The 22,503-nt window shown below is 31.6% G+C and overlaps 2 protein-coding genes and 1 long non-coding RNA gene across 4 annotated transcripts; 2 read left to right on the top strand and 1 right to left on the bottom strand.

Moving 5' to 3' along the window:
- Window positions 4,854–7,835, bottom strand: LOC109332216. The gene is made up of 6 exons (XM_019567115.1): window positions 7,795–7,835; window positions 7,309–7,729; window positions 7,131–7,208; window positions 6,264–6,345; window positions 5,479–5,621; window positions 4,854–5,212 (listed from the first exon to the last, which is right to left on the bottom strand). Exons 2-6 carry the CDS (start codon window positions 7,540–7,542, stop codon window positions 5,006–5,008), a joined length of 744 nt encoding a protein of 247 aa, XP_019422660.1. The 5' UTR covers window positions 7,543–7,729; window positions 7,795–7,835; the 3' UTR covers window positions 4,854–5,005.
- LOC109332292 lies at window positions 9,989–13,455 on the top strand. 2 transcript variants are annotated; one of them, XM_019567233.1, is made up of 4 exons: window positions 9,989–10,249; window positions 11,063–11,385; window positions 11,540–11,719; window positions 12,575–13,455. In XM_019567233.1, the coding sequence occupies exons 2-4, from the start codon at window positions 11,143–11,145 to the stop codon at window positions 13,238–13,240; spliced, it is 1,089 nt and encodes a 362-aa protein (XP_019422778.1). In that variant the 5' UTR covers window positions 9,989–10,249; window positions 11,063–11,142; the 3' UTR covers window positions 13,241–13,455. The 2 variants fall into 2 exon arrangements, with proteins under 2 accessions (XP_019422778.1, XP_019422777.1); XM_019567232.1 differs by having other exon boundaries at window positions 9,990–10,243.
- LOC109332332 lies at window positions 17,060–19,979 on the top strand. Its single transcript, XR_002105892.1, has 2 exons — window positions 17,060–17,299; window positions 19,663–19,979. It is a non-coding gene; the product is annotated as an uncharacterized LOC109332332 (long non-coding RNA).

Genomic DNA, 22,503 nt, shown 5'->3' with positions numbered 1-22,503 from the left:
CGGTGTATAGTATTTATTCTTAGTATATTTTTTGTATGTGTCTGCATCATACAGTTACTTCTTTTGAATCAATAAGGTGTGCAAATAATCTGTTGGCTCCAAACCTTCATAGTTAATGGCTAAAGATTCCATAATTTTCACGCACTAATGTCTGCAATTAACATAAAAAAATTCAAGCCACCCTTTCTCATGCTATCTAGCACATTTAAAAATTGGCGACTTTAATTTGTCTGCTATGGGTATCTGATATCCTAGGCTAACACACATCATTTGCAAAAACCAAACCTAGGTTTCCACAACTTTAATTTGCTTTACAACAAGGCGTCAGATTCTTCCATGAGTAATATAATATTATTGAAAATCAAGTTGTATATATAAATAGTGAAAAACTATATAATAGGCTCATATTTGAAACAAATATATTTATATTTTTTTGTGTTATTATATATGATTAAATTTTAATTAGAGTTAAATTTTTAATATATTATCAAAATTTTATTAGTTATATTTATGTATATATATATGTCTCCGTATAAGTTTTTTTCATATAAAGGATTATATAGTTGATGACATTAATTAATAACTGTTTACTAGGTTGACATTCCGCAACTTGTTTCCATTCGAAACTTAATTCAAGTGAGAAGGCAAAAGATTGGATTAGACAATTAATAGTGAGCTTAGGAATATTTTGAATGATATACAACATATATTTGAAGTTATATGATTATTTAACTCCACCCAATAGAATTTTATTTGGCTCCAAACGTATGCTATGTCAGTATTTTTTAAAAGGAGAGAAAGATTCTCTGCAGAACATTTTATTTGATAGAGAAGAATTGATTGTTTTTAAGTCTCATTAGTATTTTTGGATTAGATTTATCGTATAGAATTAAGTCGTAGCAATTACTGTTTTAATTGAAAGTTGAGCTAAAATGGGTTATTCATAGGCCTAGATTGAAATAAGGCACAGTGCCAAATACTAAAGTGAATAAATAATTAAGTTATAAGACTATCACATAACATACTAACGTTTTGGGTTGAGTAGTCTTTATTGAGTTAAGTGTTAAGAAGTCCATATACTTAATACAGCATGGACCCAAAAAAATTCTATGCACTATAATTTTATACACCAATAAACAATAATAGCTTTTTGGGAAAATAAAGAAGGATATAATAGGAAGGAGAAATTGTGGGCCTCATTTATTCTAAGTTGTTAATCTTTAAGGTACACAATTATTATAAAAATAATACCGTTGTTATTAGATTACTTTTAATGCTAAGATTATTGCATATGAGGTTGATATATACATTTAAAATTAAAATATCAAATTAAGATTTAAATGTGCAAGAGTGAGCTTAGTCAATAGAATTACGAGACATGCATAGACGATAGAGTATGATCATTTAAGTTCGAACCCCAACAATAATACAATTTCTGATTTCACTCTTGGTCAAAATTTTGTCCATCAAAAAAATCATATCTTCAATTATATAAAGCACCACATCTGAAAAATATTTCGTAACTTTTTTTACTTGGCAAATATGATGTATCAACTGTAATGATTGTTCTTGTTTATTATGTTCATTATGATATTTTTATTTTAGGAATTTTGTTCTTAAATAAGAATAAGGAGAGATAATAAAATATAGATATTTGGTTAAGAATGTGATAGATTATGAGACACAAATAAAAATGATGTTTTATGAGAATTTATAATAAATTATAATATAGTGTGAGATCCAAATAAGAATGAAAATGTAATTTGTCATTGTGTTGTTCTAAGTGTTTAGAGAATTTAGTCACAAGTGAGACACCACGTCTTGAACCAAAACCTTAAAACATTAGTTCCATGAGTTTTTCCTTCTTATAAATTCTTTCACTTCTCCCCATATATCCAATGTGGGACTTCACACTTGAATAAACCTAACAAGTAAATATAAATTATCTCACTTTCTTCTTATGTTGTTCTTTCTCACTTGTATGTTATATATCTTCCTCACAAGTCACCTATATATAGTGAAGAAGAGGAAGACTTTATCATAAAGACATATGATTAATTGTTGTCATACTTTCTTTGAAGAGTGTTACTTCAACTTTCTAAATTAGACTTCAAAGTTCTCAAGGGTAGAGATATAATTCCAAGATCTTGGAATAACTATCATTAAATATACTTAATAATTCATCTAACAAAATTTATTGGTGTTACTTTTAACAGGATAATTCAAAACTTTGGGAAACATTTGCTTTTCCCCAATTGGAACCATTCTCAACACATAGATATGAAAGTTCATGACATCAAAGTTTACTCTAAAGTTGAAAACTATCTTGCCGGATTTAATTTGCTTAAAAAAATTGTTTCTATATTTTTCAGCACCAATCAGCAGCAGACAACAGACATTGAGATAATCTAAAATGAAACAAGTTTAGTCCCATGTAGAGCTTGACAGCATGAAGAGCACAAAAAATCTTTTCTACCCACTAATAAAGATTGTTAAAGCATATATCATGATAATATATCCTTTGACAAATTTCAACTTAGTGATATATGATTTCAGGTAGTGGGTAAGGGTCCACCGCTGCATACAGAAACAAACATATAAGCTGACTTATGCATATTCAGATAAATTAGAGTTACAAAGGGAAGACCTCACTGCAGCTCCCATAATTTATTTGTTTATTTATACGGTGAACTCACTTTCTCATACAAATTTCTAACTCATAATGTAGAGGATCTGGGTTAAGATCTTTTCTAATATTATATAAGTAGATAGTTCAATACTGAAATATGAGGCTCATAATAATTTGATGATTTAAAAAAACTTTAATTAAAAATAACTTAAAATTTACACCATTAAAAAAATCTAAATGTCATATATCACTACTTGACCCTCCATGTGAGGATTCAGAGTTAGAGGATCCCTCCTCAAATTTCTCATGATTAGCTTTTGCCATTTTTAACCATTGAATATAAGTATATAACATAAATTACATTTTTAATTAACAATTAAATAAATCAAAGTTGTGCTAGGCTAATAAGAGTTAGTTCTGTTTTGTGCTATATTTAGGGAGAACATCACATATATAACCGAAAAAATATCAATTTTTGTATCACAACTTTGTAAATCTTTTTACCAATCACAAAGTTGTGTTGTGTTACTAGTGATATTCTCCCTCATATTTATGTCCAAAGATGAGTACAATAAATAAATAAAAATGGCACTTGTACGTGATGAGATCATGGAGTTTAATTGGGGTACAACTTTTTCTGCCTGTAATGATGAATGATCTTAGTTTCCACACAAATTGTTGCTGATGAAGTAAAAGGAGCATTTATGGAGAGCATTGCGCACGTGACGTCATTTTCATTTTGTTTTAATTGGGCTTTGTAGTATATGAAATTGGAGCTGGGGTCCAAGTATCTGATTTGTAATCATAGGTGCTAATTTTGACTATATAGAAGAAAAAGAAATATAGAGATAACATATTGATTTTGAAGGTGGGAACATGAATAATGATTAAAATCCAAAGGTTGAGGAGCTAACAATAGACCAATAAAAGAAATGAAAATGACTACAAACTGAGAAAGTTGCTTGATAATGGCTAGATAACGCCCAATTTCAGGTTAGAATAAATCATAATGATAAAAATCAGTTGATTGTTTTTGTACATACATAATCAATATATCATCCAAATTCATTTAAATTATGTTTTTTTGAAGAATAAATAATGATTAAATATCAATAACGAATAATACAATAATAATATACAAAACTCAAACTCTATTGTTACATATATTCTTTTCTTTCTTTCTTTTTCCTTAACCAAATGAGTTAGTTCTGTTTAGCCGATTGGGTTGTTTTAATTTTTAAGCAAAAAAAAAGTACATAAAAACCTAGTATAAAAAAACTAGGGAATGAAGAAAATGAATTAAAATCAAACTCATATCACAAATTATATTTTTAAGTTAAAACTTGAAATCTAAACATACTTAAGAAACATAATATCTTTTTTTTTGTAACTTTTTTTCTGTTTCATTTTAGTCATATCAATATCTTTTTCTTTGCAACACTTTCAATTCTAAACTAAAATTTACAATCCAGATGTCCTAAAATGTGATGAACCCAACTAATCTAATTGACTCCACTTGATTTTTTTAAGGTTGGGTAAATCAAACTGAACTAACTTCTAGTTGGTTGATGGACTTCGTGTGTTTTGTATATTTGAAACAAAATGTGTAATGCATTCGAGATATCAGGAAAATGTACTTGGAGCCCCCAGTAAACAACTTCTCATATTCAGAAGGGTAGATATAAGAAGTAAAAGATATAACTTGTTGGTTTTATTTAGTGTTAAGTCTCACATTGGATATGCGGGGAGAAGTGAAAGAGTTTATAAGAAGGAAAGACTCATGAAACTAATATGTTAAGGTTTTGGTTCAAGACGTGGTGTCTCACTTGTGACTCTTCTCATGCTCATATAAAATTATAAATTATAAATTTTAAAATACCATAAAAGACATCAATGCAATTAGTAAATGTATCATGTTATTATAGATGAATTACTAATATATTTCTTGATCAGTAATCAATTCTCAAACTGATAGCTCTTGTTAAAAAACCATATTGACAAAATTGATTATTAATTGGAGTTTTCTACTTTTTAGTAGCAACAACAGACATTTTGACATTTTCTTAAGTTGCAGAGCCAATATTTAACTGAAAATCATTGGGACTAGTCCAAATCAAATTCAAATCTTACTAAGTAACTCATATTCAACAGGGGTGGTGGCAACAAGTCCAAATTATTTAGGCCAATGGTTAAGAGAAACAAAAGCACAACAAAGAAAAAAAAAAGAATAAGTAAACTGTGAAACTATATATTAAACATTATTTATGCAAATATTACTATATACTAGAACATCTACTTGTCCTTATGCTTATATATTACTTCCTCTTAACCTTATTTTCTGCGAGTGTTGACATTAAACATGTGTGTAAACATCATTTAGCCCTCATTCAGCTTAGACAACAAAAAGAGGCAAGTAGAAGAAAGCAAGACAGAAGCACAAAAACATAGCAAATCCACAGGTGTGTGTATAGCAGCCTTCTTACTTTTGTCAAACAACCCAATCAGAAGCAGCATCACTATCACATGACCAATCTTGGTTTTCAATTCATTCACAGTTTTTATATCCAGCCATTTTGGTCTTTCCTGAAAAAGGAAGAAAAAACAGAATAACTAACATGAAAAAGACAGTTTATTTAAGAAAAAGAAAACCATGAGCCAATGTTGATTAAGAATAACTAGTAGTACTGAAGTTTAGAACCAATAGCATTCCATATATTTAGTTTTTTTTTATGTTTTCTCTTTTAGATGGCATAAATGCAGAAGAGGGGCAGTATCCAGTGGGTAAATAACTTCAAGTCCTAGTGGCTAATATAAGGTTGAGCACGAAAATAAAATATTCCATAGCTAACCTTTAGAGTGAATAAACCAAAGAGATTTGATCTGTCTGAAGGTTTTTGATTAGGCAGAGAGTTTGCACTATCAAGATTACTGACAAAAAGCTCGTAGAGACCCATGCCGAAAACCAGCATCACTGTTCCTAAAAGATAGAGATCTGGATGAACAATAAAGTAGAAGTTAGAATGAAGAGAACCACAGAAAAGATAAGAAATCCTCTTGGAACAACCAAAATACAAGCACAAGAAGAAAAATAGTTTAAAAGGAGTCTCTAGTGCCCTCTATAAATCCTTTACAAGTCTATCCAAAAATACATCAGGGTAAAACCACAGGTAATCTGAAAATACTACTACATCCAATAGAAAAGGTCCATGCAAACATATACATATGTGTATCTGCTATTGTAGGATAAGTTATGGTCATTCATGCACGAATTGATTGAATATATATAGAAATTATAGTCCATAATAAATGGGACTCTTCAAGTTTCTTGTAACAAAGACACATCCAAGTTCACATTTTGAAAAAACTTGGCAGATATTAAAAATAGTTTGGATGTTTAACTTTGAAATATGGCTATTTAGTTCCAAAAGTTAGGGTCATATTCTGCTATAAAATGTGTCTAAGGCCATATCTAATATTATCCCAAAATGCCCTTTTGGGGATCTAACAATTGAATTTCAAAGAAGACTGCCATTTATCACCAAGGACAATGATAAAATGGTAATGTGTTAGATAGTTAAGATATATGAAAAGAAGATGCAAAAGCTTATAGGAGTTTAACTTTAGAGACACTCACCAACAGCCTCTATCAGCAGTAGGATTATTCTACTGTGGTTTACAAAGTAATCCCAAAAAGACTGAGCAACCAATGTGCAGCCCTGCATGTTAAAGAGTCAACAAAAAACAGATCAGTCGTGACGAAGTAATATGCGGCCTTCAAAAACCAACTCGTAAAAGGGATCTTATGTACAACTAAATAGTTGACAAAGTTGAACCAATGAACTAAGCCAGTAGCTAGAATAATTTGTTTTAATCTAAATAAAGAATCAAGTTTAGCATGTACTGAGATACATCATACATGCTATAAGCATTTCTAATGAAACCTGTTGCAGTGATAGTATTAGAATTGCTGACTGAAGGAAAACAAGAATAAAAAGAATCTAAACCTGTAAGATCCTAAAATGACACTTCTATGTATTTCCTTTTCTATCAAATGAGATGGATGTTAGCATGTCAAATGAAGACCTAAAAGTAAATCCACTTTATATTTGTCCAGTGGAGGGATAGAGTAGGCTGGCCTACTATGGCCTATGGCTCAGCCTACTTAAGGTCGGCTCGGCTCGGCTCGGCTTGATCATTGACCAAGGATAAACTGATCTTTATCAGAACAAAACCATTTATCAGAAGAATTTGCATGTAGAATCAATAACTCACATGGAAGTAATAAGTATGCTAAATTACAGTTACTTTGTGGACCCTTAGGTTAACCATCTGCCAAACAAACTTGTGTCAGAGCCTCCATTTTTCATGGCTTTCTTTGAATATGACCCCATCATTGACAAAACAAAAGTCACCATATAAGGTATACACATGATTTCATTAGTTTTCTCTGAATGTTCTTTTAACTTTATCTATGAGGTGATTCTAAGGTTAAGAATGATACCTTGATAAAACAGAGAAAAGATCCAATTAAAGAGCCAAAAACTCCAAAAATAGCCATGAAGCGGAATCTATAAATAACCTACAAAATCCATCCACCAATCAAACAAATTTCAAAGGTAACTAACTAAGGTTGTACTCATTAAGCATGACAAAACAAGATACCTCTAAAAAAGTGTTACCTTCTCAATGCCTTCTTCTATGTCTTCTACCTTCCCAGTTGACTCCTTTTGAGTAATAACATGATTGGAAGCAACATGGGGTGTAGATGCTGCAGATGAAGAAAGGGTCATTGTACATGACTTTTTGTAGCCCAACACAGAGACCCTTTTGACATGGAAGGTCAAGGTTGGATTTTGAGTGTAGAGTGATACAAGGGAAGTTGTTCTCTGCACCAATGTATGAGATACTTTCATTGTTGATGGAAAAAAAAGTGAAGAAGCAATTAGTGGTGTGTGAAAGATAAGTGGTAGCCACAAAAATATGAAACTTGCAGATACAGTGAATCTTTCTCTGCTTTTGTCTAGTGCCACTAGTCACTAAGAGAGTTAGAGTGAGACTTTCACAGAATCACGGATCCCAATCTCTTTGTTCCATCTGGAACTACTTGCGTCAAATCATCATGAAAGTCTTGGTTTTTAGTGCAAAATTACAACAGTGAAATCTACCTCGTAATAATTTGAAGCGACACGTATATACAATGTACAAAAGTTAGTTAAACTATGTTTAGATATTTGTGAAAGCTTGACATAAAATGTTGCTAGCATTCTTCTCCTTTCTAGAACCAATCCACCTTATCAGAAATTGATTGTTATAATCCGTTGATGCTGGTCTTTCCTTACCCAAAATTCTAATCTAAAACTATTTTGGGATAGAGTTCGCATCATTCAGATGTTCTTCACTCAAATCTTAAGGGTGTATTTGTGATTTGATTTTTAGAAGATAATAAAAGAAAATAGAAAGCTTGAAAGTTATCTTATAAATATATTTTGTGACAGTATTCTATTGCAATCCCTTTGAGCTCCTTTTAAGCTACATGCATTTATATGAAAATATTCTATTGCAATCGGTGTGCTTATTCAAGCATTAAAAACAACGTCTAAAATTTGTACAATGACCTCAATCTTTGCAAAGAGTCTGCGATTCTATATAGATTGTGGTAAATGTGAATCAAGTCTTGTTATTTTCACAAATTGAACACCTATATGATATAATTATACTTTCCCACAATTTTATTTATGAATTGTTCCCTCGTGGATTAAGTGTGTAAGTAATTTTGATTATCTTTCAAAACTATAAGCTACTTGGTGATTAAAAATAAATTCTCCAAATGTAGAACAATAATAATTAAGCCTAAGTTCTTAATACTCTACATATTTGAACCTAAATCTATATAAATTGTGAATATTGTTTTAGAGAATCAATGTAACTATCTAGAATAATTAAAATCACTTTTTTTGTGTTCAAAATCGATTATTATGGTTGCGACTCATCAAATTATGGGGAGGGAGGTAACCTAACACAAACATGGCCCAGCCCATAGATTTGCTGTGGTGGATGCTAAAGGATGTGGGCAAGACCCTCACAAACTTAATCTATATATATACATATAAAGATTGAGAATAATGTATCTCCTCGTATCAGGAGATAATTTATCTCATCTAGCCATTAAAAATGTGACATGTGTGCTGTTTTATTTGTTTTTAAAAATATTTTTATAGAAAATGATGAAACATGACACATGTCATGATTTCACTGGCAGAAGGAGAAAACTTATCTCCTTATACCAGGAGATACTTCATTCCCATAAAGATTAAGGCGTGTTATCAACTACTCTAATGTTGTTTTTTTAAAGAATTCTAATTACTATTTGTTTAAGGAATATTAAAAATATTAGAAAATTAAGTTCAATATTTATTGATATATTAAAACATCAATTTTTAACAATTTCGTTTTTCTCCTCCTTAAACAAAAGGCGCTTGTTAAGATTATCCAAAGGCTAAAATTAGACAGACATTGTCAATAAGTAGGTTCCTTAAGTATGATGTTAGAGACTTCATTTTTGTTGTGAATATGAAAAAAAGACTTAGATGTTACAGCCTTAGAGGTAAAACATAATGTGTATAAAAATACTTTGTTAGTAGAAATAAAATACATTACAATATTCTATTTCTCGAGATGAATTATTCTTCAACTGTATTCTATATGATACACTTGGAAACTGACAATATGCTTAAAAACATTTGCCATCTAACAACTGTATCGATGTTGTTGATTAGTTAATGATTAGATTGATGTATATTTAGTAAGTTAAAAAATAGTATATATTTTTTATCATTGTCTCTCATAACCAATGCTTACCAAAACCATATTATATAACCATATAAGTACTGTGTATATCCTATTGATTAGGAGGAACAAGAAAAGTCATTATCATGAATAAATATTAAAATTTAAGTATTCACATATATTTTATTTAATAGACAGACTAATAAATTTACTTAAACTTTGATTTATAAAAAATCAATAAATTCAAGTCTAGATTCACCTCCACTTCAACAACAAAAAAGACTCACCTCGCTTAATAAAGTAAAGTGTGATACAATGAAATTTTTTACATTTTAAAATGTCTTTAAAAATATGAGATATATTTTTATAGAACAATTAAAGAGGGAAAATAATATCAACAAAAAAAAGAATAAGTAACATTGTCAGAATTTGAAGAAAGTGATAATTTTTTCCAATTTTTACATTCTAATGTTCAAACATATTCAAGAATGTGCCAAATCATTCTTCTCAATTCTCGCCAAAGTTCACATATCCTTCATAAGATAAACTATAAACTGTTCTAGTTTGGTAGTATCCTTAACTCCTTATCCATTATAGAAACGTTGTTATTTATGTAACATATATCTTCACACTTTGCGTGGCAGCTTGAAAAGCCTTTCATTGCCACCTATGCAACATGCATCCGCTTCAAACTCACATTCACTACCACTTCCATTTTGCATTCTAAGGCACTTTCCTCGTTTCTATCTCTGTTTTCTTTTGTCTCTGCTCTTCTCTTTTTGCTCCACTTCACCTTTTCTCTTCCTTCCTATCTTCTCTGCATGCACCGTAAGTGTTAGTATTGTTTCTAATGGATTTTTTTGTTACCCTTTTGCTTCAATTGTGTTCTTTTATGCCTTTTGCTTTATCAGATCGAAATTACGCAGTAAAGTTTCAATCTTTCCTTTTGTTTGGCGTTTTGGTTAATTGGATTTGCTTTTAAGTTCAAACCCAGATTTTCTTTTATGTTCTGATTATCTGGATATTGTTCATTTCAGTGAAAGTTCATTCTTTTAGTTGAATCTTGGTCCTGGACGCTATTTTTCTACTCTAAGGGTTTCTGATTTTATGAATCATTGTTTGCGGCTTTTTGGTGCATAACACGTTCAGTTGAAGACTTGAAGCCTAATGCTGATATTAAGATAGTTAAGGAAAAGTTTCTCTGTTTGCCCTTGCTATAAGACATTGTAATCTAATTTGATGAGTTAAATTTTGAATTGAAGGCTTCAGAACCCTCTCATTTCCCCTCTCAAAAAAACAACTAAACCCTTGGGCATTCTGCTAATTTCATGGGTTGTTTCGGTGGTGTCCCTTCTAAACATGCAAAAAGGGTTTGAGGGTTTCATTATAGTTTTGCCTCATCTCTTGCCATTGTTCTGGCTAAGATTCTTTTGATAAGACTTCTATTATACTATTGATTGCTATGTTAGTACTATGTTTGATGTTTGGCCACTAGGCTTTTGATTGTGGAAGTGTATTCATTCATGAATCTAATAAATAAGCATATATAGTCGAAGAAAGAGGTTTCTATGATTTCCCAATAAATAAACATATACACTTATGTTTAGTCTTCACTTATTTTTTCATATGAATTTATTGATATTGCAGTGATCACCTGTATCAGCACAACATTATGGAGCCTTTAAACATTTAACATTTAAGGAGGGGGAGCAATCATTTCTGCTACAATGGCATTAATATCTGAGCTATTGGCTAATATAATATTCTTCATGACAAGGCCTTTCTCTTTACTTAGACTGGCATGCTTGTTTGGGATCAGAACTGCGATAATTATCGTTTATACTTGGGCTGAGTTGATCAGGTCTATAATTAGCCTCAATTTAAACATAATATTGGGAACTATAACATGGTCATTGGGGCTTATCTCCTTACCCGCGAGATTTGTGAACACCTTTCGAAGGGAGAGGCAGGTTAGTTTCCATTCTGTAGTTGTATTTGTTTTAAGTGATAGGTAACCATATGACTTATAAGGCTAAAGTACATGTAAACTCTCCTTCGATTCGCAAGCACTGGTGTTGTTTATCTTAATACTTTTTCATCAGTGATAGTTATGTTGTTTTGCAGATGGAAGAAAAACTGCATCAAATGCAGAATAAGCTAGAGAGTTTAATATGGGATCAGAAGAAACTTCAAGAACGTTTCCAAATGGCTATTAAAGAATGCAAAATGATGGAGATGCTATTAGCAGAGCTTGAAGAGGAGCATGATATGGCCATTGCACAAATCGAAAAATTAGAGAAAAAGGTAAAAAAAATAGTTTGTATGCATGTACCTTCCTTGTGCTACCTACTTACATATCTATATCTATTTATTAAGGTGACCTGAAGTTTGGAATTTATCACTTACTTCATGTTGCATGTGGAAAGTATTTTAGTGTTGAGGTTATGATATCTCTCTGCCGGGAGAAGGACTATTTGATAAATTCTTGATAAAATAGAGTGCTTAAGAGTTAAGACCGTAGCCTGTTTTAGAAATTTTCACAAATAAAAAATTCTTCATAAATAGAGTGCTTAAGAGTTAAGACCATAGCGGCATAGCCTGTTTTAGAATTTTTCACAAATAAAAATTACATATAACTTATCGACAAATTATGCACCATATCATCTTAGTCTCTTCATCTTGGGTCAAGTGTGCCTGAGTGTATAGACTTAGCTTCTAGTTGACACTATAGGTTGCCAAAATGCCCTTAAATAGCAAGCAATATGTTAATATATGCAGCAGCCAGACTTTAAAATCAGAGCTATTATTTTGTCAAATAAAGATCTGTATTATTGAGAATTGGACTTGAGTTAACAAGCAGAAATCCAAGATTGATCTATCTCTTGCAAAACCGGTATTTTGTTCCAATAAAATGTTACCCATATTTCTCTGATGTGAAGTTGGCATCAGTTTCATTGGATTGAAAATTTTAAATTTGTCCTGAAACTGGCTGAAGATGCGATTGGTTCAAAATATGACTTAAGGTTATCTAAAATAGATGTTGAGTAGCATTAAATGCCTCAAAATAGATACTAGCATTATTTTGCCTAATCCTCTGCTTACTTTATCAAGTGGGAACTTCAGTTTCTGTAAATATTTCCACTTATGTCTTATTTACAGTTGCGGGATCAGATAAACGAAAACCTTCGGCTAAAAGAAATTCAAGGAAAGGCATACTGGAGCTCCAAAGATCAAATTAACACTGACAATAGCCAAAATATTGATGACAGCAGTTATAACCATTCCGTCCTGCAATATAAATCGGATCATCATGGGAGTGGAATCTCCCTCCAAGATCTTCTGATTCACAAAGATGCGTGGGAAGATGGTAACAAGACCAGAACTGAGTTGCTTAAACTCTTGAAAACAGGACCAACATCTGGCCCTGTTGCCCCAACTAAGCCTAAACTGATCTCAAAAGATGTAGTAGAAATGAGTGAAGTACTCGATCAACGTCGAGACATCGCACTTTCACAATCACTTTTCAGCGCTATTATGTCACTTATAGTTGGAATGACTATATGGGAAGCTGAAGACCCTTGCATGCCTCTTGTTGTAGCTCTATTTGCAGTTGTAGGCATGTCCTTGAAGAGTGTAGTGCAGTTTTTCTTCACCATTAAAAACAAACCTGCTTCTGATGCAGTTGCTCTACTAAGCTTCAATTGTTTCATCCTTGGCACTCTAACCTACCCTTCCCTCCCAAGGGTAGCACGAATGCTGGCTCCGATACTGTTGCACCACATGGACCGAACCGCGAGCCGGTTTGGTTTTTTTTCCTTAGCTTGACATTAGTTTTATTTTCCATTGTGTTATATAATCATGTGCATCATAATAATGTGTATTATGAGTCTCTATTTTGGTGTATGTTTTGTATAGCTTGTACAATATGGGGACTATATGTATTTTGTTGTGTGCTGATATATTTTGTTTATCAGTTTCTAGTAGCCAAAACATGGAAGGAAGATAGTAAAATTAGTTTTGTCCACTTTTCAGACTTCAGTAAGAGTCCTTGTTATTTTATTTAGATTTTATCAGTGTTTCACTGTGATTATTTAATTTTGGACAAATCATTCCAGATTTTTACTTTAGGAGAAAAATGCTATCTCCAAAATTTTGCAAGTCAGATTTTGTGTTTACATTATCTTGGGGTCTAATATAATATTGAATTGCCATTTTTCATAGAGAAAATGACGTGTAAAAATCTTTTCTCATGACAAAATGTAGTAATTGCACCTTTATTAAGGCTCTTTATGGTAGGCCTGAAAATAAAGGATCATGACACTGTGGTGGCATAAGGTTAAGTAAACATTTATTAATTATATTCACCCCCACTTTGCCACTCCTGTCACCTTCTTTCCAATATTAAAAATTAAGAAGTGAGTGGTGCTCGCGTAACAAATATCTGGAATGATTTGTCCTAGTCAATGTGTTCTTTACTATTTATGTTTTAGATAGTTAATTCTTTAAAAAAAATATCAATGAATAATGGATAATATATTGATTGTATATAAATATTTATACTGAAAGTTTATAGATATTACATTCTATTTTTAATATCTTACCCATATATTTTTCTCTCTTTTATAAGAAGAATACTACAGTATAGGAAATCATTTTACTTTTAAGGTTAAAAATATTTTCTTATTACAAAACAAAAAATAAAAGTATTATTTTGAAAGACTCCCTTTCTAGAAGAGATTCTTACTCCTTTTGTTTCTTTTCTTTGAATCTCTCTCCCCTTACTTTTTATTTTCTTGGCATAATACATAGAAACAACTGTGTTACTGTTTGAGATTTTTTTTTTTTGGTAGGGGCTGAAGAAAATGTACAGTAAGTTAGGGGGCAAAAACAAAATGGTAGTTCAGTCACATATTTGAATACACGAAAGAATCAGAATGTAAGTGCTTAATGTTTGTGAGATTGTAAAATATAGAGTAGATACTATATGATAGTGTTACAAGTAAAAAAATTATGTCTAGATTACTAGACACACTCAGGAAACTATTTGTTGTACTTTTATCTTTTCCTTTAATTTCTCTGATATCAATGACACGAGATGATGTCAGAATTGCCAGATAAAACTAATTATAATTAGATGCTAAAAATTGTAGACAAAAAATAATGTGAGTATATATGGCATTAATTAATATTAGTGTTAGCTTTTCCTCAAGTATATATGCCCGTGATCCAATTGAAGCATGTGCTCTATCTTGGGACACACATCCTTGAAAGGAGAGGACAAAAGAATTTGCCAGGTCTTCAAATAATTTTTGGGGTATTTATGCTCTTAGAATAACATGAAACTCTTTCGGTAATGTTTAACCTACTCTACTTTTAGCATATATTCTATTTACAGTATGAATATATTATATATATATATAAATATATTACAATGAATATAGTTGCATGGGAGGTGAATATAATATTTGAAGCATGAGTGTAATTAATACCTGCAATGATATTATCCCGTGTGGCCTAGATAATTAATACCTGCCATGGAATTCCTAACTCTCTTGCTTGAACTTGCAACAGAAAGGTTCAAATTATGGCCTCATCATTATGGGGTGGATCATCAAAGGAAAAGTCATCAGTGTCTCAATTCTTGACTGCAATGTCTAGGCAAATGCCTAACATGGAAATAGGCCAAAATATTTGGTGACATGCATTAACTAGTACTACACATGCCATTACAATTCAGACTAAGTTTTGGAAAAATTAGAATCCTTTGGAAATACTAATTGAAACTGGGAATTTGTAACTGACAACAAATCTTTGAATTAAGATTATAGTTAAAATTGATAGTTATTCAATTGACTGATTGAATTAGAAGCATAGAATAAAGCCACAAAAGATGTATCAAGACACCTCTTGGAATTATTAAATCACTACATAACTTATAAGTACTTACATATTAACAATATAAAATTTATGAACACAAAGAATAAGTCGAAAATTATACCAAAGAGTGGGAGTACATTAAGGTTTCCATATGACAATACTACCTGTATTTCGTACGAAAATTGTTATACCCTTAGTTGTTCCAAAATACAACAATTATTATAAACCGTCACATACATTTAACGATCTTTTTATTTATGAACCATATCTTTTATAGAAGATAATCAGTTTTGTGTGTTAGTGATATAATTACCGGCATCACAGTTCTCTCTATAACCACAACTATTCAAGAAATAATAATAATAATAACGATTCATGAATTTATATAGCTAGCTTTCATATTGTCAATAGAGGAACTAAAGTGTTATTCTTAGTGATTCAAGAATGATTTTTGGCATTCTACGAACCTAATGATCAAGCACATCTTTACATAACACCAATTTATCTGACTAGTGATGATATTTCTTTTCTATAGTTCAAATGAACCGTTAGACACTTTTAAAGAAAAATATACAACTTTATATTATTGTTTCTGAACTGTCCCCAAAAAAAGCGGTCAAAGCTATTGTGCTCTACTATGATATGAATAAGTTTTAATTCAACTCAAATAATGCATACCCGTCAAAGTCAAATGTTATATCTATTTACAAATGGGCAAATAATGATCATATTAACCAAACTATAAGAGAAATCATTATGTTCTTCTAATTGTCATTCTTTTTTGCAATTTTATATTATTGTTCTTTGTTCTCTACAGACTACTATTTTTTATTTTTTTTGAAGGACAAAATAAGAAATATCTAGCTAGGATGACAAATTAAGATCCTTGGGAATCTGATTGAATTCTTATAATTAACCTTCAACAATAGAAAGCAAGACATGCTTAAATGGAAGTAACTTTTACGTTGTGAAATAAGTATACTGTTTTTGGCATAAATTTAATTTAAAGCATGTTATTGAAACTTAGAAGAACAATTAATTAATCATTGGAAGATATAACGGTAATATCTTGTCATGATGATCCTAATTAAAAAACAACTAATTTCATTAGTTATCACACCAAATATACAATTTTCTATTTTACATGTAAGGAGCACTATTTAACTGCAATATTTATAATGAATTTAATATATATACTTTTTAAATATTTTTTATATCAAATCATCTATTATTCATATATTAACTGATATTTAACTCTCAAACAGAAATAATACAAATCAATTATGAATACTATGTTAATAATATAAAAAACTTTACATGCATAGATTTTAAACTCTTTTATAATTTTTAAATTTAATTATAAAATAGATACTAACATTTTCATTAATAAATTAATTTTCATTTTTTAAATAAATTTATGTAAAATACATTATGATTCGCATGTGAAATATTTTATTTAACATTTTCATTAAAAATATTTGGTGGGCTAGTGGCACAATTACCCCGTGGTGAAATCCCGCAAGAAGTGGCAGAACACGCGCACGTGCTTCCACGTACTTCAACCAATGGCATCTCCTCGTAATTTCCTCTAAATCCATGACCAATTCCAAGTATCTCTCCTCCGTTTTGTTAATCAAAAATCACTTGTAAACCGGATCATATAGAACTCGTAACCGCCACGTGTCCAAATCACCTTCGTCCGTCATCGCTATAAATAACCCCCTCACACCCAATCTTCACCTCGTTCACAACATAGCGTGAGGTTCGAGTTTGAGTTCAGTTTTCTCCATTCTCTCTCTTCGAGATTGAATGGAGAGAGAGAGAGTTGATATTTTCATCGCGCGGTCTCTAATTCGCTTGGTGCAGGTCGGGAACCGCTGCTGCTTCGGCACGTATTGAAGGGTGCGGTGGTTGCCGGCGGCGAATTGGATCCCGCCTTGCATCAACTGAATCGGAGGCCGCTTGGTTTTTCCGGCGACAGTCATTTTCTCCGACTTTCTACAACCAGTAAATATTTAAGCCTTTTCTATTTCTGTTAATTAGATTTGATTTTTTTTTAAGATTTAACAGTTTATTTGCTATATCTAGAAACCTCAATTAATGGTTATAGATCCTACTGCACAATAGTATCTGAATCTAACAAAAAACAGAACAAAAGCGTTACAAAATAATAATAAAGCGTTTTTGGTTAACTTTATAACAGGCTTTCCTTATTTAGATTTGGTTTTGTTCAACTTGCTTTTTTCTTCATGGATTTGAAGTTGAACTAAAAATTGTATTCAAACCAGAGATATTCATGGATTGCCATGAAATTAATATTTATTATTGATGAAGTTCCCCTAAAAAATAAATTCTATTCAGAAGAAGATATATTTGGAGCTTTTATGATGATTGGGCAAAATTAGACAGCATTCTAGGGTCTCAAGTTTTTAATGAGTCGCTTGTACTTAATCTAGTTTGTGATACTTTGAGATTTTTTGAATTTGCTTTTAGAACAGAGGACTTCAGTTTTTTGAAACAATTACATGTGAGTTGTAGAGGGTATTTAGCAGTGTAATTTAACTCTGTCAGTATAACTAGCTTTCAGAACTAAAAACTCTAGTTGAGGATGATTTCTTACTAGCTGAGTTGAACCAAATCCAATTGATCTTGATTATTTCTGTTTACTTTGGGATTTATTTTAAACTTTGATGCATAAAGCACTGAGACTTTATTATATCCAGATTCTCCAATCCGAAGTAATGCTTATTATTATTTCCTTCTAAATTCAAATGAAGTCAAGTGACATTTGAGTACTCAGTGTAATTGGATCCTCTCATGTTTTTCTCTTATCAAAGAGAGAAGGATAATTAACTATAGTAAGGCTTATCATTATTTCTGAAGGTTGATTAAATTTGTTTGTCTCTTAAGAAACATGAGAGAATCCAAATTCTGCTCTAGCTTAAGAAGAATATACAGTTACAGTGTTAAATTCTGCTCTAGTTTAATGCGTGGTCAAATTAGATTCTGTGTTATTGTTATATAATATGGACTCTGAGGAACCCTTGCTCATAACTGGAATTTTTTTATCATTTTCTATGATGGGGCAGGGGTTTCAACTTTCAATAACACCCTTTAACTGCTTATTATTTTTCTGCTCAAGGATGTGAACTGAAAGTCTTTGAGTTCCTTTTTTGTCTGTGTCTTGCCATTTATGCTGCATTAATGATTGTTTGTATTGTCATGATCATATTTTCTTACTTAACGCTGCAAATTGTAAATGTATTTTATAAATGTATGTACTTTGTGCTAGTAAGTTAGTAGTAATTAACTAATTATAGATTTCAAGTTATCAAAGCCGCAAAATGGTGGTTTGTAAATCACATCATTAGAGTTCTGACCAATCTTAGAATGATTGATGTTCTTATTTGGTAGCATTAGCATTAGAGTACTTTGTGTTTTAAATATGTTTCTGATTGAAACTCAAAAACTCAAGTGCTTGGAGACATGAATTTCTGAAGAATGACTTGTTTCCTTTTGCATATAAGGTGCTTATTCTCTGTAACTGTAAGGGTACCTTTCTATGTTTTTTCATATTACTTGGAATGAGTTCATGGTCTTCAGCAGGCCAGACTATTTATATACAAGAGTGATGTTTGCCTGATCGTAGAGATAAGCTGCTTGTGAAAGCAATAAATTGCCTTTTGTAGTTCTAGATAATAATAATAATCATAATAATATAGATTTTATCCTTCCAGAAATTTCCACTCTCATGTTACGGACTTGCATTTAGAGCAAACTGGCCCCTCCTGGTGTTCAGAGGAAAATAATATGATTTATTCATCAGGAATAATCCTTAGTTACTTACTTAATTGAGGCTTGGGACTACTCTGATAGTTTGGTTTTTTTTTTGTATTAGCAAATTTGAGAAATTGATGAAGTCTCCTTACTAAGGAGTAAGGACTCAACCAGCAAAAGTTATGTCTTGAGAACATTTATCGGTGGTCTCAAATGTGAATTCTAGAGCTAGTTTTGTGGAATAATGGTATTTCTTTCTGACTCTGTTCCCTCTTCTCGTGATTCTGGCTGTGACTTTTGGTACTCAGGTAGAGGTTACTTAAATTTTAATCATGTACTATTTGAAATATCTTCTATAAACCCATATTTCCTTGTCTTGAGATTCCCAGTTCCCACCCATCCCGAGGGTTTGGCTTTTATGATGAATTTTTGTATCACTGTTTTGTTTTCTTGGGTTTATTCAAACCTTTTTTATGGGGTCTGAGTGCACCATTGATCTCTGAAATCTTGGGTTGCTAAGCATCTGTTTTATAAGAATGCTAATTAGTTTATCAGCGTAGGGATATTAATAATGTTTACTTTTGGTTGTGAAGAGGAAAACTTGCATCTAATAAAGTTGGACTCAGACATACAGCTAAACAATTTTGTTCCATCTTTCCAATACAAGACATATGCAGTAAGCGTGTCCCTAATTGTATGAGAAATTTGTAATCTCATTGAGTACAATAGACGAAGGCACCCATTGAAAGTAGGGTTGGAGAGGAAAGGAATCTTATATTTTGAAGGGTGGACATTTTCATGCGGTATGTCTCTGTCAAACCTTCTCATCGCAGTGGTCTATTCAGGGTATATATTCTTTGTTGCTAACTTCTGCTATAGTTGTTTTTAGCTTTGGTTTTGTATATAATGTGTACCTATGTAAACAAATGTAATTGGGAGCCTTGTAATTAATTTTCTAGGCTTATTTATATACAAATTCTTTTTGACTGCGTATCTCGGCTACTTTATTTTTATTTTTGAATTATTTATTGTTTGATTCCACGACAGCCAATGCCATAGCCTAGCAATCTTTCCACCTCTCCTTTTACTGTCCAATATATAGTGATTAGTTACAGTTGAAAATCTTTACCCCCTGCCCCAATTTTCTCATATTTGGAGAGGGGTAACACATGTGTAAACTTGGAAGAGCGTATACAATAATTAGTCATGTGTATTGGGTTAGATATATATACTTGCAAAAAATAGAACTGAATCAAACATAGTTGGTAATATTTGGTCTATAATGCAAAACCAAATTGAATCAACTTCATATGGGTTGGGTTGATTTTGGTAGTTCTATTTAGTCTATAATGCATAAAATATACAATTTATAGAACTAAATGAGCTTTATGCTAAGGCCAACATGATGAGCTTCGTACCATTTTTTTGTGCTAGAGTATAAGAGCGTGTAGAATGGATGGCAATGAAGAATGAGTGCTGGAGTATACGATAAGTAAAGTTGAATGCTTAAGTTGAAATGAATGAGTGTGCCAGACTCGTATGTTTTGTGTACGAGTAGAGTGTTACCTAGACTTATAAAAGTGACCTAGTATTATTAATGGGGATTAATTTTATAATTAGTTCCAAACTCCAGAATCAAACCAAACATATTTGATTCCTAAAAAAATACTCAAACCAACCCAAATACTCAATGACTGGTAAGGTTGTTTGATTTTTACAGTTATATTTAAAACAAAAAAAAGGAAGATACAGTCGGTGTCTACCAGTATTATTTCCACTCGAGGACAAATCAACAAGGTTTGCCACTCTTTCTCTCAAAGTTAAAATGCTTTTACTTGGATTATAAACTATTAAAACTCCAACAACGACTTTAGTGGCCCTAGATGGGACAATTTAAACTATGCTTCATTAGTTATATTTCAAATCCAGATTCATGGAATGATACCGGACAACTTTTGATGTGTATTAATGATTTAACATTTTTCCATGCAAGCGTTGCATGATTTATGTTAAATTTCAATCAATTTAAACAATTATTGCTTTTAAATCTTGTCTTTTTCTCACATAGCTTGTCAGATTTTGTAGCTTATTCGTAAATGTAGAGTAAGGTGGATCTCTAGGAAATAGGAATGTGGAATTTGTTGTGGGAACACAGAAAACCTTTTTGACAATTCCTTGTTTTCTATTTCTGTGGTCGGCATGAAGGCGATGGTAACTGCCAACTGTTTTCGAATGAATAATAGGGGGAAAAAGATTGACTATTAATATATATAATTGAATTTGGCATATTGTTTTTAAGGTAAATTTGATATAACGTCTGTACATTTTTCTAATTTTGTATAATTTAAATTGTTGAAATGTGTTGAATACTTGAATTAGATCATCCAGTGTATGAAATTGGTACTCAATTCATTGTTGTACAATTTAAATCATATCAAACTGTTTTGTGAAGTAAAGGGTGAAGAAATATCTTTAGTTATACAAAAAAAATAATTTCGAAAAGTGTCAAAGCACCTATAATGGATATAGACCCGGTTAAATATGGCCTGGGTTTTGGCAGTGGTTTCTTCCAATATGCTTGGGATGTTATTGGCAATGATGTCTGAGTTTTTTTCAGAATGGTACGCTGTTGAAACAAGTTAATGTCACTACGATTGCTTTGCTTCCTAAATTTAATGGTACTTGCCATGTTAAGGATTTTAGACTTATATCTTGTTGCAATACTCGATATAAATGCATTTCTAAGATCTTAGGGAAAAGATTGGAGGTGGTTTTGCCTGATTTAGTGGATAAGAATCATGGTGCTTTTGTTTAATGAGGGCTATTATTCACAATGTTTTAATCTCCCAAGAGTTGATCAAGCTCAAGGAAAATGCCTCTCCTAGGTATTTTATGAAAATTGGCTTGAGTAGTTGATTAGCTTAAAATTCCCTCCTAAGTTCATTGTATGAGTGTGACATGTCTCACCTCTTCATCTTTTACTATAGCTGTCAATGGTGGTTTTATGGTTTAGTTGGCTATATGGATGACAATGAGTAGCCGGACTAAATGAGTAGCCGGACTAGTAGAAACCGTACTCGGGTGAAATTCTATAGTGTGGAATTTGGGTGGTGGTAGCCCATCTTTAGAGGCCTGGAGCATGGGCTATACCATTCGACCCTGTAATGGCGATTGGAAAACGGTGTTGATGAAATCATAAATTGGGGTTTGTACTTTTCGTAGAATAAAAAACTCCATAACAAGTGATTATGAGATATGGGCCTTCGGTTAACAGTATTTAAAATGGGTAACTATTGGCCCTAGTGATAGAAATTGGGATTTTGATTTGTATTTTAATTTTTCACATGCACTGTTCTCCATTAAAAAAATTTGATGTTTGAAATTTTCATTTTGTTTGAAATAACCTTTCATCTTCTTACCTCATCTTTTTCACT

This window comes from Lupinus angustifolius, chromosome LG18 (assembly GCF_001865875.1).
Source record: "Lupinus angustifolius cultivar Tanjil chromosome LG18, LupAngTanjil_v1.0, whole genome shotgun sequence".
NCBI classification, from domain to species: domain Eukaryota; kingdom Viridiplantae; phylum Streptophyta; class Magnoliopsida; order Fabales; family Fabaceae; genus Lupinus; species Lupinus angustifolius.
This window is presented reverse-complemented; position numbering and strand designations above follow the sequence as displayed.

What these genes read in the sequence shown, in the direction of transcription:
- LOC109332216 (XM_019567115.1), bottom strand. Translation starts at nt 7,542, where the DNA reads ATGAAAGTATCTCATACATTGGTGCAGAGAACAACTTCCCTTGTATCA. An exon ending in ACTGCTGATAGAGGCTGTTG is followed by an intron (nt 5,622 to 6,263) that starts GTGAGTGTCTCT and finishes TTGTTCATCCAG; the next exon opens with ATCTCTATCTTTTAGGAACA. An exon ending in TTGGTTTATTCACTCTAAAG is followed by an intron (nt 5,213 to 5,478) that starts GTTAGCTATGGA and finishes TTCCTTTTTCAG; the next exon opens with GAAAGACCAAAATGGCTGGA.
- LOC109332292 (XM_019567233.1), top strand. Translation starts at nt 11,143, where the DNA reads ATGGCATTAATATCTGAGCTATTGGCTAATATAATATTCTTCATGACA. An exon ending in CCTTTCGAAGGGAGAGGCAG is followed by an intron (nt 11,386 to 11,539) that starts GTTAGTTTCCAT and finishes GTTGTTTTGCAG; the next exon opens with ATGGAAGAAAAACTGCATCA. An exon ending in TCGAAAAATTAGAGAAAAAG is followed by an intron (nt 11,720 to 12,574) that starts GTAAAAAAAATA and finishes TCTTATTTACAG; the next exon opens with TTGCGGGATCAGATAAACGA.